General features: G+C 37.4%; 1 protein-coding gene across 3 annotated transcripts in view; it reads right to left on the bottom strand.

The window, feature by feature from the left end:
• Positions 1–16786, bottom strand: part of LOC128653352 (sushi, von Willebrand factor type A, EGF and pentraxin domain-containing protein 1) — a 260201-nt gene that overhangs the window by 230704 nt on the left and 12711 nt on the right. For all 3 annotated transcript variants that reach the window (XM_053706580.1, XM_053706581.1, XM_053706579.1), the window contains exon 2: positions 15129–15226. In XM_053706580.1, the coding sequence (XP_053562555.1) occupies positions 15129–15193 (65 nt within the window). In that variant the 5' untranslated portion in view covers positions 15194–15226. The remainder of the gene's footprint in view (positions 1–15128; positions 15227–16786) is intronic.

The raw sequence follows: 16786 nt of genomic DNA on the forward strand, positions 1-16786 counted from the left end.
GTTGCTTTTGAGGCAGCGGCCTTGTCTCCCCCTCCCTTTTTTTCTTATTTGATATATATATATATATATATGTAACATTACATTACCACTTAATCCCTCTCTCCTCTTCTATCTTGTCCCTGACTTGTAACTGTTTGTTTCCCTCTTGAAAAATGCATAAACAAATTATTAAATATTACCTTTTCTAAAATCCTCAAATGTTTAAAATAAACCCCCTATTTATTACCGTATGATGACTTCCTCCCTAACATCAGTATCTTCTTCACATGATCCCATTGACCTCATTGTGGTCTGGCTTCTCCACTATAAACTTCCTTTTTTTAGAAGATGGGTTATGACATAGGCAAACTAATGTCAAACTTCAGCCTACCATTATCCTGACTGGTTCCATTGGGGTGAAGAGACATATTGCACTGATAAACTAGTACTTTTTCAAAATTCGATAACAAAAATAAATAAATAAATAGTAAAACATAAGAAAAAAGAATTTCTGGAATTGGAAATGCAAAATCAATATATTGCCATATTTTGACAGAACATTGTTTGCATGACATGTACTCATAGCACCGTCCTTCTTAACAGTGTACAATGCTGGTGTCCCATCAGTGGCAGCATGTTTATATCACACATGAACCAGCAAGCAGTACCTAAAAGATGTAGGAATGGAATGCAGAACACATAAGTCAGTTCAGGGTCTGATGTAGGCTTATAGATAGTTGCAAAGGTGTCTATAGGAGACAGGAGTTTAGTTTTAAATTTGATGTTGGATTTTTAAAAGGGAGTTAGGGGAACATGATTTTATCTGGGTCACAGCTCAGGCTCATAGCTGGGTCAAAAGAAGGTTCAGGAGACATGTATCTTATCTGGGGTCTGTTGTGGTGTCATAGGCAACTCAGAAAGATTGCAGAGAGCACAGACTTAATGTTTGGTCTAGTATGGAATATGTATAAGTGCATTGTGTCTGACTCTATGTGAGGCTTTATAGATGTGTGTATGTGGGTATGGGTGTTATGTGTTATTTGTTGGGGGAAATGTGTTGTATAGGTGCATTTATTTTATTCCATATGTAAAAAAACAGTAGTTTATGTAAGAACTTACCTGATATATTTATTTCATTCATAGTGGCAAGAGTCCATGAGCTAGTGACGTTATGGGATATAGCATTCCTACCAGGGAGGGGGGCAAAGTTTCCCAAACCTCAAAATGCCTATAAATACACCTCCCACCTCACTCATACCTTAGTTTAACGTGTAGCCAAGAGTGAGGTGTAAAGAAGGAGTAAAAAGCATACAAAAAGAGAAGCTGGAAAAAATAAAGTGCTTTATGCAAAAAATCATAACCACAAAAAATCTCATGGACTCTTGCCACTATAAAATAATTAATTTATCAGTTAAGTTCTTACATAAATTATGTTTTTTTTTTCTCATGTAAGTGGCAAGAGTCCATGAGCTAGTGACGTATGGGATATAATACCTAAGATGTGGAAATCTACGAGTCACTAGATAGGGAGAGATAAAATAACAGCTAAATCAGCTGAGAAATTAAATCAAAATAAATAATTAACGTTTTCTTAAAAATTACAAAAAAACTCAAATCAAAGGCACTAGAATCAAACTGAGACAACTGCCTGGAGAACCTCTCTATCAAAGGCTGCTTCCGAGAGAAGCAAACACATAAAAATGGTAAAATTTAGTAAAAGTATGCAAAGAAGACCAAGTTGCTGCTTTGCAGATTTGATCAACTGAAGCTTCATTCTTTAAAGCCAAGAAGTGGGCAACTGATTCTAGTAGAATGAGCTGTAATTTCTCTTGAGGCGGAGACAGCCCTGCCTCCAAATAAGCTTTGTGAATACAATGTTTCAACCAAGATGCCAGAGAAATGGCAGAGGCTTTCTGACCTTTCCTGAAGCCAGAAAAAAAAAATAGACTAAAAAGTCTTTCTGAAATCTTTAGTAGCCTCAACATAATATTTAAAAGCACTTACCACATCCAAAGAATGTAAAGACCTTTCAAGAGTATGCTTAGGATTAGGACACAAGGAGAGGAACAACAATTTTCCTATAAATGTTGTTAGAATTCACACCTTTAGGCAAAAATGTAAATGAAGACCGCAAAACAGCTTTATCTTGATGAAAAATCAGATAAGGAGACTCACAAGAGAGAGCAGACAATTCAGAAACTTTTCTAGCAGAAGAGATAGTAAAACCAAATAACACTTTCCAAGAAAGTAATTTAATATCTAGAGGAATGCATAGGCTCAAAAGTAGGAGCCTGTACAATCTTCAAAACCAAATTGAGACCCCAAGGAGGATAAATAGTTTTAATAACAGGTTTGATACGAATCAAAGCCTGAACAAAACAGTGAATATCAGGAAGTTTAACAATCTTTCTATGAAATAAGACAGAAAGAGCTGAAATTTGTCCTTTTAAAGTATTTGCAGACAAACCTTTGGACTAAAGATCCTGAAGAAATTGAAAAAATCCTAGGAATTCTGAAAGAATACCAAAAATAATTATGAGGTGGAACTCCAATAAAATATAGGGTTTTCCAAACCCAATGATAAATTTTCCTTGAAACAGACTTATGAGCCTGTATCATAGTGCTAATCACTGAGTCAGAGAAACCTTCTATGACTAAGCACTAAGCGTTCAATTTCCATGCCTCCAAATTAGAGATTTGAGATCCCGATGGAAAAATGGCCCTTGAGACAGAAGGTCTGGACTAAAGGAAGTGACCAAGGCTGGCAACTAGACATCCGGACAAGATCTGCATACCAAAACCTGTGAGGCCATGCTGTTGCTATCAGAAACACATGAGATTGTTCCATTATAATCTTGAAAGATCACCCTTGGAAAGAGAACCAGAGGCGGAAAAATATAAGCAGGTTGGTTAAAACCAAGGAACTGCTAAGGCATCCACCATCTCCACATGAGGATCCCTGGACCTGGAAAGGTATCTGACAAGCTTCTTGTTTAGACGAGAGGCCATCAGATCTATTTCTGGAAGACCCCACCACTGTACAAGAAGAAAAAAACACATCTGGATGGAGAGACCACTCCCCCAGGTGTAAAGTCTGATGGCTGAGATAATCCACTTCTCAATTGTCTACACCTGGATATGAATCACAGAAATTTGACAAAAGTTGAATTCCGCCCAAGAAAGTATCCAAGATACTTCCTTCATTGCAGAAGGACTGTGAGTCCCCTCCTTGATAATTGAGATATGCCACTGTTGTGATATTGTCTATTTGAAAATAAAATGAAAAGTTCCCCTCTGCAATAGAGGCCACGCCTGAAGAGCTCTGAAAATAGTTATAAAATATTGATTGGTAACCTCGCCTCTTGAGGATTCCAAACCCCTTGTGCTGTCAGTAGACTCCCCAGACAGCTCCCCAACCTGAGAGATTTGCATCTGTTGAGATCACAGTCCAGGAAGGATGAACAAAGGAGGCCACTTGAACAATAAGGTGATTGTCTAACCACCAAGTCAGAGAGAGTTGAGTGTTGGGATTTAAGTATATCAGTTGTGATATTGGCGTATAATCCCTGCACCATTGGTGCAACATGCAAAGCTGAACACTGCAAGACCCTGCTCTCTGATTACAGATAGAAAGGCACCTAAAACTAATAATAATATTCTTGGTGCTGTTGCAAGGCCAAATGAAGAGCGGCAAATTGGTCATGCTTGTTTAGAAAAGAGAATCTCAGAAAACGATAGTTATCTGGATGAATCAATTGTGAAGGTAAGCATCCTGTTAGTCTATTGTGGACATGAAGTGACCTTGCTGAACAAAAGGTAGAATAACTCCTTATAGTCACCATCTTGAAAGGTTGGGGAACTCTTACAAAACCATTTAAAGTTTCAGATCCGAATAGTTCTGAAAGAATTTTCCTTCATAGGTACAATGAATAGATTTGAATAAAACCCCCAATACTTGTTCCTGCCATGGAACTGTGAAAAATTACCCCTGAAAGTTCTAGATCTGAAACACATATCAGAAAGACTTGAGCTTTTACTAGATATTTTGTTACATGGGTAAGAAAGAATCTTCCCATAGGAAGTCTTATTTTGAATCCTATTCAACACCCCTAAGAAATGATATTCTGAATCCACTGATTTTGGATAGAGTCTGTCCAAACTCTTTGAAATAGCTTTAGTCTGCCCCCTACCAGAAGAACTGGCTTGAGGGCCGCACCTTCATATAGGTTTAGGGGCAGGATTCGGTTTCTTATAAGGCTTGGTTTATTACCAATTCGGAGATGGTCTCCAATTAGAGCCAGAGGCCTTAGGGGAAGGAGTGGTTTTCTGTTCTCTATTCTGATGAAAGGACAAAAACGATTGGGAGCTTTAAATCTACCCTTAGATTTCTTATCTTGGGACAGAAAAACTCCCTTACCCCCAGTAACAGTGGAGATAATAGAATCCAATTGTGAACCAAAAAGATCTTTGCCTTGAAAAGAGAGAGATAATAATCTAGTTTTATACACCATGTCAGCATTCCAAGATTTAAGCCATAAAGCTCGTCTAGTTAGAATGGCTAAAGACATGGATTTTACATTGATCTTCCTAACATCAAATATAGCATCATAAATATAAATGATTTGCATGTTGAAATAAAACAATAATCTGCATGAAAGCTCTCAAACAGCGAGATTACGAGTTTTGCGGTAACAGGGGTGTGGTGCTAACGAGCAGTTTTCCCTCACCGCTCACCTACAGACAGCGCTGGTATTACGGGGTTTTACAAACCCGGCGTTAGCCGCAGAAAAGTGAGCGGAGAGCAAAATTTGCTCCACATCTCAGCTCAATACCAGCGCTGCTTACGGTAGTGGTGAGCTGGCTGAACGTGCTCATGCACGATTTCCCCATAGGAATGAATGGGGGAGAGCCGGCTGAAAAAAAAAACTAACACCTGCAAAAAAGCAGCGTAAAGCTCCTAACGCAGCCCCATTGATTCCTATGGGGAAATAAAATTTATGTCTACACCTAACACCCTAACATGAACCCCGAGTCTAAACACCCCTAATCTTACACTTATTAACCCCTAATCTGCCGCCCCCGACATCGCCAACACCTGCATTATATTATTAACCCCTAATCTTCCGCTCCGGACACTGCCACCACCTACATTATATGTATTAACCCCTAATCTGCCGCCCCGACATCTCCGACACCTGCATTATATTATTAACCCCTAATCTTCCGCTCCGGACACCGCTGCCACCTACATTATATGTATTAACCCCTAATCTGCTGGCCCAACATCGCCGACACCTACATTATATTTATTAACCCCTAATCTGCCACCCCCAATGTCGCTGCAACCTACCTACACTTATTAACCCCTAATCTGCCGCCCCCAACATTGCCGCCACTATATTAAAGTTATTAACCCCTAAATCTAAGTCTAACCCCTAACCCTAACACCCCCCTAACTTAAATATAATTTAAATAAATCTAAATAAAATTACTACAATTAACTAAATTATTCCTATTTAAAACTAAATACTTACCTACGGTATAAGATAAACCCTAAGCTAGCTACAATATAACTAATAGTTACATTGTAGCTAGCTTAGGGTTTGTTTTTATTATACAGGCAACTTTGTATTTATTTTAACTAGGTACAATAGTTATTAAATAGTTATTAACTATTTAATAACTACCTAGTTAAAATAAAGACAAATTTACCTGTAAAATAAAACCTAAGTTACAATTACATCTAACACTACACTATAATTAAATTAATTCCCTAAATTAACTACAATTAAATACAATTAAATACAATTATCTAAAGTACGAAAAAAAACAAACACTAAATTACAGAAAATAATAAAATAATAGAAAAAAATAATAAAATAATAGAATTCTATCAGCCAATCGGAATTAAGGTAGAAAAAATCCTATTGGCTGATGCAATCAGCCAATAGGATTTTTTCTACCTTAATTCTGATTGGCTGATAGAATTCTATCAGCCAATCGGAATTGAAGGGACGACATCTTGGATGACGTCATTTAAAGGAACCTTCATTCAGTCATCGGATGAAGAAAGAAGAGGATGCTCCGCGTCGGATGTCTTGAAGATGGACCCGCTCCACGCCGGATGGATGAAGATAGAAGATGCCGCCTGGATGAAGACTTCTGCCCGTCTGGAGGACCTCTTCTGGCCGGCTTGGATGAAGACTTCTGCCCGTCTTGATGACCACTTCGCCCGGCTTCGTTGAGGACTTCGGCCCGGTTGGGTGAAGACTTCTCAAGGTAGGGTGATCTTCAAGGGGTTAGTGTTAGGTTTTTATTAAGGGGGGATTGTGTGGGTTTTACAGTAGGGTTGGGTGTGTGGGTGGTGGGTTTTAATATTGGGGGGGGTATTGTACTTTTTTTTACAGGTAAAAGAGCTGATTACTTTGGGGCAATGCCCCGCAAAAGGCCCTTTTAAGGGCTATTTGTAATTTAGTATAGGGTAGGCTTTTTATTATTTTGGGGGGCTTTTTTATTTTATTAGGGGATTAGATTAGGTGTAATTAGTTTAAAAAACTTGTAATTATTTTATTATTTTCTGTAATTTAGTGTTTGTTTTTTGTCGTACTTTAGATAATTGTATTTAATTGTATTTAATTGTAGTTAATTTAGGGAATTAATTTAATTATAGTGTAGTATTAGATGTAATTGTAACTTAGGTTAGGTTTTATTTTACAGGTAAATTTGTCTTTATTTTAACTAGGTAGCTATTAAATAGTTAATAACTATTTAGAAACTATTGTACCTAGTTAAAATAAATACAAACTTGCCTGCAAAATAAAAATAAACCCTAAGCTAGCTACAATGTAACTATTAGTTATATTGTAGCTATCTTAGGGTTTATTTTATAGGTAAGTATTTAGATTTAAATAGGAATAATTTAGTTAATGATAGTTATTTTATTTAAATTATATTTAAGTTAGGGGGGGTGTTAGGGTTAGACTTAGATTTATGGGTTAATAACTTTAATATAGTGGCAGCGACGTTGGGGGCGGCACATTAGGGGTTAATAAATGTAGGTAGGTGTCGGCGATGTTAGGAACGGCAGATTAGGGGTTAATAATATTTAACTAGTGTTTGCGATGCGGGAGTGCGGCGGTTTAGGGGTTAATATATTTATTATAGTGGTGGTGATGTCCAGTTCGGGCCGATTAGGGGTTAAAAAATTTATTTTAGTGTTTGTGATGTGGGGGGGCCTCAGTTTAGGGGTTAATAGGTAGTTTATGGGTGTTAGTGTACTTTTTAGCACTTTAGTTAAGAGTTTTATGCTACAGCGTTAGCCCATAAAACTCTTAACTACTGACTTTTAAATGCGGTACCAGTCTTGACAGGAGAGGCTGTACCGCTCACTTTTTGGAAGACTCGTAATACCAGCGTTATGCAAGTCCCATTGAAAATATAGGATACGCAATTGACTTAAGTGGATTTGCGGTATTTTCGAGTCTGACCCAAAAAAGTGAGCGGTGAGTCTGTCATTTCAAGACTCGTAATACCAGCGGGCGTTAAAATGCAGCGTTGGGACCTCTCAACACTGCTTTTTAAGGCTAACGCAAGACTCGTAATCTAGCCATGTTTACAGAGAACACTGAATAAGCTGGGGGCGGAGCTTATAACGGCAATTTTTTGGCAGGAAATTTTTTCGGGCCACAAAAATGGCACACAATGATGACACGTCACCCTATGACATAAATAGCATCATCACATGCGCGACATGCAAAGCTGAAGAGGATTTCTAAAAACACCTATCACTCTAAAAAGCAGGTAAGAATTTTGATTGTATACACAAAAAAAACAAAATGTACTAATGGATACTTCTATTATAGCTGCATAAAATGTGACTATCAACCTTTCATGAGACTAACATAATAATTAGCATCCTAATTTATAAATAAATTACTAGCTCCAAAAAAAAACCCTGTATGTTTCACAGACTCTATCAACCTTGACAAATATTTAGCCACAAATAAAGTCGCTAAAAAAGAGCACTGAATGACTGACTCAAGGCATGTATACAAACAATATATAACAACTTTAGTTAAAAAGTGCCCAATTCATAGCTGAGAGTGTCTTTATAATAAAAGTATATACTTACTGTGTAAGACACCCATCCACATATAGCAGACAGCCAAACCAGTACTGAAACATATCAGCAGAGGTAATGGTAGAGGAGTATATAATGTCGATCTGTAAAGGGAGGCAGCAGATGAATCCCTGCGACCGATTTTACAGAGAGAGAAAATAGGTGAAAACATGGAATTATCAGGCAATACTCCCTTCACAACCCTCAGACAAAACTGTAATTAGAGAGGAACTGGGCTTCAAAATGCTTAGAAGTGCCTTTCACAGAAGAAAATCAAGGCACATCATGCTTCACCACCTTCTAAGTTTGTAAAACTGAGGTATGAGTGAGGTGGGAGGTGTATTTATAGGCATTTTGAGGTTTGGAAACTTTGCCCCTCCTGGTAGTAATGTATATCCCATACTGTCACTAGCTCATGGACTCTTGCCCACTTACATGAAAGAAATACAGTAAGATTTTCTGCCTTTAAAAGTATCCAGAATGTAATTAGTATTCACCAATTTGAGTCCAGAGAGTACTTTTCATCAACCCCTTATAAAACTAAACTAAAAATGGTCTGATTGCAAGTTAGGAGCAATTGTTAGGGTTACTGGGGCAGCAGTTCCTCTGGAAATCAGAGGATTAAAAGATCCCCCAGTGTATAAAAATAACAATGAAAACTATACTGCAGTTATAAATAATGATTATGGTGATAGTTAAGTTATGTTCATGTTTTACATGTGAAGAGTATGACTTGCGCAATATTCTAACTTTTTATTAATCCCGAAAACAGATCCTGAAACAATTGTGCTTATTATTATTATTATTAAATGGACAGTGAACACTTTAAGATTTGTATATAAAAAGTTAAGTTATAGATAATGGAACAACTTTGCAATATAACTTTCATTATTTGTTTTGTCCCCTTTTCATCAATTTAGCTCTGACCAATTGAGCAATTTCTAGTCCCTAAAATTAACTGCACCCCTGATGACTCCTCAAGGCTAACTCTGCTATATATATATATACTTATATATATATATATATATATATATATATAATATATATATATGTCCCCAATTGGCTTTGTCAGATAACAGCTGCAAAACAAAGCACTCTATACTGAACTTAGCCGTAACCAGCATTGTTGTCTGAGGACTAAAGCCCAGATTGGCCTCCTCCAAAAAAGGAAAATCGTGGGTGGAGTTTGGCTTTTGACAAATAATTGCAGTATAAAGAATATTCTTTTGTTTTAAGAATCGTTAAGACTTGGCTGATATGTTGTTTTATTGCAACCACAACAGAAATGTCTTGTAATTACAAGGTGTTTACTGTCCCTTTAATATATGAACTAAGCAAACATAAAGGGCTAGATTATAAATTGGAGCGCTAAATTATTGTGCACCCCGCAAATGGGCAAATTTGCCTGTATGCAGCCCGATAATTAACCAGCCATTTACAAGTGGCTGGTTATTACTACCGCGAGCTCGCTCGGGCTTTGGGGGGGTATAGCAATTAGCACTTACAAAATTAAGCAGAGATCAGATCTCTGGTTAATATTATAAATGTGCCCCAAATGCCCCGAAGATTAAGCTAGTGTATTTTATTAAAAAATAAACAGCTAGATTTACGAGTTGTGCGTTATGAGTCAAATAGCAGTGTTGTGGCCCATAATGCATCATTTTCCCTAACGCAGCCATTACAAGTCTCAGTCTGTATAGGTGTACCGCAAGCCTTTTAGCCCAGTAAAGCAACGTCAGTACCGCACTCCTAAAAATTATGTTTTTTAATGGGATTCCCATAGAGCTGGTATTACCGAGTTTTGCGTTCTGGCTAAAAAAACGAAGTTACAGCCTAAAACGACAAGATCTGTAACGCCATCTAAAAGTCAGTTAGTGATGAGTTTTACGCTACAAAGCCTGTAACATAAACTCATAACTAAAGTGCAAAAAGTACACTAACACCCATAAACCTACCTATTAATCCCTAAACTGAGGCCCTCCCTGCATCGCAAACACTATAATAAAATGTATTAACCCCTAATCTGCCGCTCCCGACAGTGCCACCACTAATAAAATTTATTAACCCCTATTCCGCGCTCCCCAACATCGTCACCAATAGCTAAAGTTATTAACCCCTAAACTGTCACCCTCCCCTCATTGCAAACACTATTTAAATATTATTTAACCCCTAATCTGCCGTCAGCCCACATCGCCCCCACTATACTAAAGTTATAAGCCCCCCCCCTTCACACCCACTGCCAACTATCATAAGCCCTATTAACCCCTAAACTTGCAAGCCCCCACAACAGAATATATACTAAACTAAACTATTAACCCCTAAATCAAAGTCCCCCACATCGAAATAAACTAATGAAACTAGTAACCCCTAAACCTAACACCCCCCTAACTTTATATTAAATTTACAATTTCCCTAGATTAAATTAAATTAAAATTTACCTGTCAAATTAAAAAACTAAGTTTTAAACTACCACTTAAACTAATATAATTATTAAACTAAAATTGAACTAACTACAATTAAATAAAATTAAACTACATATTAAAAAAAATCCTAACAACTTCTCTAAAAAATTACAAACTCTAATTACAAAAACAAAAACACTAAATTACAAAAAATAAAAACGAAATTATCCAAAATAAAAAAGAATTAGACCTAGTCTAATAGCCCTATCAAAATAAAAAAGCCTACACAAATAAAAAAAAAAACCCTAGCCTACAATAAACTACCAATGGGCCTTTTGTGGGGCATTGCCCCTAAGATATCAGCTCTTTTACCTGTAAACCCCCCCCACAAAGACTCCCCCAAGAGTAAACCCACCACCCAACCAACCCCCCAAAATAAAAAACCTAATTCTAAAAAAACCTAAGCTACCATTGCCCTGAAAAGGGCATTTGTATGGGCATTGCCCCTTAAAAGGGCATTTAGCTCTTTTACTGTCCAAACCGTAAACTAAAAAAAAAATTGCACAAAAAAAACCTTAAAAAAGGCTAACACTAACCCCCCGGCGATACACTTACAGTTTTTGAAGTCACCTCTTGAATGATCTTTATCCCGGAGTTGAAGTCCTCATCGAGGTGAAGAGAAGTCTTCATTCAGGCGGCCTCTTCATTCTTCATTCCGGCATTGATGTCCTGATCCAAGCGGCGAGAACTCTTCATTCAGGTGGCCTCTTCAATCTTCATCAGGCGGCATCTTCTATCTTTGATCCCGGAGACGCGGAGCGGGTCCATCTTGAAGACATCCGGCACGGAGCATCCTCTTCATACTGTCGCTGCCGTACACTGAATCTTCAATGACAAGGGACGCAATTCCCTAGATGGCGTCCTTGCATTCCTATTGGCTGAAAAATTTGAATCAGCCAATAGGAAATAGGGCTGCTAAAATCATATTGGCTATTAAAATCAGGCAATAGGATTAAAGCAGCTCTCATTCTTTTGGCTAATTCAGAGGAATGCTCCGCGCCGGATGTCTTCAAGATGGACCCGCTGCCGCGCCTCCGGGATCAAGATAGAAGATGCTGCCTGGATGAAGATGCTGCCAGGATGAAGACTTCTCGCCGCCTGGAAGAGGACTTCAACTCTGGGATGAAGATCGTTCAAGCTTCAAAAACTGTAAATAGATCGTCAAGGATTAGTGTTAGGCTTTTTTTAAGGTTTTTTCGAGTGGGTTTTTTTTTAGTTTAGGGTTTTGGGCAGTAAAAGACCTAAATGCCCTTTATTGTAGGCTAGAGTTTTTTTTTATTTCGATAGGGCTATTAGATTAGGTGTAATTCTTTTTTTATTTTGGATAATTTGGTTTTTTATTTTTTGTAATTTTAGTCGGGGGGGTTGTAATTTTAGGTTTAGTGTAAGGTAGTTAGGATTTATTTCACAGGTAAGTTTGTATTTATTTTAACTAGGTAGTTATTAAATAGTTAATAACTATTTACTTAACTAGTCTACCTAGTTAAAATAAATACAAACTTACATGTGAAATAAGAATAAAACCTAACTATTAGTTATATTGTAGCTAGCTTAGGTTTTATTTCACAGGTAAGTATGCATTTAGTTTTAAATAGGAATTTTTTAGTTAATAATTGTAACTTTAGTTTAGCTCTATTTTTAATTATGTTAAAGTTAGTGGGTGTTAGGGTTAGGGTTACATTAGGGTTACGTTTAGGGTTAATATAGTTTAATTTACATTTTTGCGATGTAGGGGGCTGGCGGTTTAGGGGTTAATAGGTTTATTTAGTGGTAGTGATGTGGGAGGACGAAATGTTTAGGGGTTAATAACTTTATTTAGTTGCAGCGATGTCGGGAGGGGAGGAATTATGGGTTAATAACTTTAATATAGTGGCAGCAATGTTGGGGTGCAGGGAAATAGGGTTAATAATTTTAGTATAGTATGGCAATATCGGGGCGGCAGATTAGGGTTAATAGCTTTATTTTGGTGGCGGGCGATATTGGGAGCGGCAGATTAGGGGTTAATAACATTATGTAGTGCCAGCGATGTTGGGGGCAGCAGATTAGGATGTGTTTAGACTCGGGGTTTATGTTAGGGTGTTAGGTTTACATGTAAGTTTTCTTTCCCCATAAACATCAATGGGGCTGCATTATGGAGCTTTTCATTCCGCGATCGCAGGTGTTAGGTTTTTTTTCTGACCCGCTCTCCCCCATTGATGTCTATGGGGGAAGCGTGCACAAGCACGTCAAACACAGCGCTTGTTTTGTGTGCGGTATGGAGCTCAACATAGCCATATCGCCCGCACAAGCCGGGATTTTTTAAACTTGTAATGGCAGTGATATAGGGGGTTAAATAACGCACCTTTTGTTGCATTCTTTACTTTGCCTATAGCGCTCAAAACTCGTAATCTAGCCAAAAGATAGCAGCATATTTATTTTTTAATAAAATTACTGCACTAAGCAGTATTTTGGGGCTAAAGTTGGTGGGGAGTGGGGTGTTAGAAAAAAAAACGTCACTGAAAAGTGCCTTTACATTGCAGTCAATGGGAACTGTTTGTTCCCAGTAAATATATATATGCTTATATACATATATATTTATGTGTTAATATGTGTATATAACATCGTTGCGCTACTTACCTCCTTTGCTCTGCGATGTTCTAATGCCGTCTCTGACAGTCAACGCTCATGTAGATCCAGACAGAGTGTTACTGTAAAGGAGGCTGGAGGAAGGGCTGGGCAAAGGGTGTAAACTAAGAGTGCCTAGACACTCCCTACAATATACTTAGATTGGACAAAGGTAATCAGTGTAGTCCGCCAGGGATCAGTACTGAGCCCTGCTCTTTTTAATATTTTTATTAATGACTTGGAGCAAGGAATAAATAGCAACATCGCTATATTTGCAGATAATAAGATGATAGAAAGTTGTGTAAGGTCATTAGGTCACTGCAGGATGAAATTGCTTTAACAGGGGATCTACAAAAATTAGAAGAATGGGCAGGTAAATGGAAAATGAGATTCAATACTGGAAAAATGCAAGGTTCCACATTTTGGAAATAAAAATAAGCAGGCAATCTGTTATTTAAATGTAACTAGATATGGCAAAACAGAGGAGCAAAGGGATTTGGGAGAGATTTGGGAGTACTTATATATAACAAGCTAAAGGTGGGTGCACAATGCAGGGCAGTGGCCTTCTAAGGAAATTAAGATACTAGTATGTATTAACAGAAGCATTTATGCAAGGGAGGAAAGCATAATTCTGTCACTATATAAATCCCTAGTAAGACCTCACCTTGAGTATGGAGTGCGGTTCTAGGGACCAATCTCAAAAAAATACATTGCAGACTTAGAAAATGTTCAGTGAAGGCCACAAAACTAATAAGTGGAATGGATAATTTAAGCAATGAGGAGAGGTTAGCCAAACTGGGTCTGTTTTATCTAGAAAAAAGTCACCTGAGAGGTGACATAATTACTTTATATAAATATATTCAAGCCCATATACAGAGATTGCTGAAGTTTTGTTTATGCCAAGAGGTCACAATTAAGGCTGAAGGTAAGAAGATTTAGGGGTCAATTTATTATAGTGCGAGCGGACATGATACGATGTAGCGTATCATGTCGCTGCACATCGATAAATGCCGACAGCTGGTGCAATACCCCCCTCTGCAGATTTGCGGCCAATCATCTGCTAGCAGGGGGTGTCAATCAACCCGATCGTATTCGATCGGGTTGATTTCTGCCTGCCCGCCCCTCAGAGCAGGCGGACAGGTTATGGAGCAGCGGTCTCTAGAGAGAGAGAGAGGGGGCCGATTTATCAAAGTCTGGCGGACTGTAGCGTATCATGTACGCCAGACATTGCTGAATGCCGATAGCATACATTTAACATTGCACAAACAGTTCTAAGTGAATTGTTTGTGCAATGCCGCCCCCTGCAGATTTGCGGCCGCTAGCAGGGGGTGTCAATCATCCCGATCGTACACGATCGGGAGGATAGATGTCCGCAGCCCTCAGAGGCAAAGGAGCAGTGGTCTTAAGACTGCTGCTTCATAACAGCTGTTTCCGGCGAGCCTGAAGGCATCCATTCGACCCTTGATAAATCGGCCCCATATTGCTCAAGTTACTTGAATGCTCCAGAGCCTAAATATGCTCTCAGAAAGGAGCTAAGTTTCATTAAATTTATACCAAAAATAAAAATATAAAAAAATTAATGATGGAGATAAATTGGATAAAAAAAAAAATTATTTATACTCATTCCCGAATCATAAAAGTTTAATTTTGACTTTCACGTTTTTGTTAACATTCCAAATAAAATAAAAATATACTGCATAAAAAATATTTCAAAATGGGTTTTCAAAAGGTGAAAAACTGTTATATTTTCTTATGAAACTGTGAGAACATTGTTCAATTATTTCTATAGGATTAGTGGCAGTAATAACAAAGTAACCACATTTTCAGATGAATTTCCAGTGAACTTTGCATAGTCCCTTCTGATTGATTCGGAACTGTGCAATTTACAAATACATTTTTAGAACAAACAATTAAAGTTTTGTTGATTGTGAAATGCAACATGATATACCAGAGGGAAAACTTACCCCTGATTACAAAAATAACGTATTCTGGAGCTGAAAAAAAAGTCTGGTGCTTCAAAATAAACCATTGTCTATCTCTTCAGGAGTTGTGCATCGTTTTCCTGCAAGGGAGAATAGATATTAAAAAATGCACTCCATTAATTAACACCATTTATTACTCCAGTTACCAAATTTCCCTATATGCAGATCAGGGCCAACTGGTGGCACAAGGTCTCCATGTTGACTCAAATAAGCCCTCCATAGGGAGAACAGCAATCAGAGGGCTAGATAAATGAGTGGAGAGCAACTTATCACTCTCACTGGTGTGTTAACTGTGATAGAAGTAAGCTTATTGCAAGCGTCGGGTTAGCACACTAATTTAAAGTTGAAAGTAAAGGTTTTCGCCCAAGTGCCTAACCCAATGCAAGCAAAAAGCCAAAAGTTAGAATATCATGACACACATTAACATATTCCCCCATAGAAGTAAATAAAGCAAGAAAAGGGGGGAAAACACCCTACTCACGCGCAAACCCGATCGCTTTTTCTCAGTGCACTAACCTGACATGAAAATATGAATATTTCACATTCTAATGTTCTTCACATAGCAAATATGTTCTATTTCTTCATAAATAACATATGTCTACATATATGATGGTTTATAGGTAAAATATGTATCTATACATACATATATATAATATCTACTAATATAATATATTATATCTAATTATAATTCTTAGAAAATATTCCCCTATGTGAAGAACATTGAAATGTGAAATATTTACAGTAAATGGATAGTTAAACACCTTATTAAATATGAATGTTTATATATCTCTGTAAATAAATATATTACACATATAAATACATGTCACAAAATTTGACCATTCGCACCATAAGAATTCGTATTAGGGGTCGATTTATTAAGCAGTGGATGCTGCATCGACGCCCCCATCGTTATAAAATAAACAATTACTGGCAATTCTTTTTTTTATCTGTTTATAATGAATCTATTTTTAACATAGAGTTTTGATACACAAATACAAAGTGTATAAAAGTAGTTTTGTTAACATTAGTTGTAATTTCTAAGTACAGATTTACAGTTTTACATTTTACATTACAGTTTTGAAGAATCAATGTAAACATTTCAAAAATAACCATTAAGTCTCGGCAACTTTTCTGCTCATTCACTTCTACAAAGCTAGAAAAAATATGTGGTTAGTCAGGTGGGTAAAGAGGTAGTAGAAAGATGATAAAGAGAATATATAGTTGTGTATTGTTCCACCTCATGTCCCACCATCCACTGCCTCCTGTGAGTTGAGAAGTGGTTTTTAAAGGGACCTATAGTGTAGATTGTGTTATTTATTTATTTTTTAGTAAGAGTTTTGATATACTGGTCCCATAATGTTTGTACTTCAGTGAAAGCATCTCTTTTACCCATTTTGAAAGAGTCATACTCTTCCAGTTCAATAAGTTCTACCTCCACATTGCCAGGCCTGGGACCCTCTTGCGACCTCCAGCTCCTTGCAACCAGAGCACGTGCACTGTTTGTCATGATTTAGAAGAGCAAATTTTGTGTTCTTGAATGGAAGCTTTAGGGATTTGTTTAAAAACCAGATTAGTGGATCGTTTTGCTGGAGGATAGTTTCGATTTCTTGTAAAATATCGTGTCAACACTGGTTTATCTG

Source organism: Bombina bombina, chromosome 3, assembly GCF_027579735.1.
Source record: "Bombina bombina isolate aBomBom1 chromosome 3, aBomBom1.pri, whole genome shotgun sequence".
NCBI classification, from domain to species: domain Eukaryota; kingdom Metazoa; phylum Chordata; class Amphibia; order Anura; family Bombinatoridae; genus Bombina; species Bombina bombina.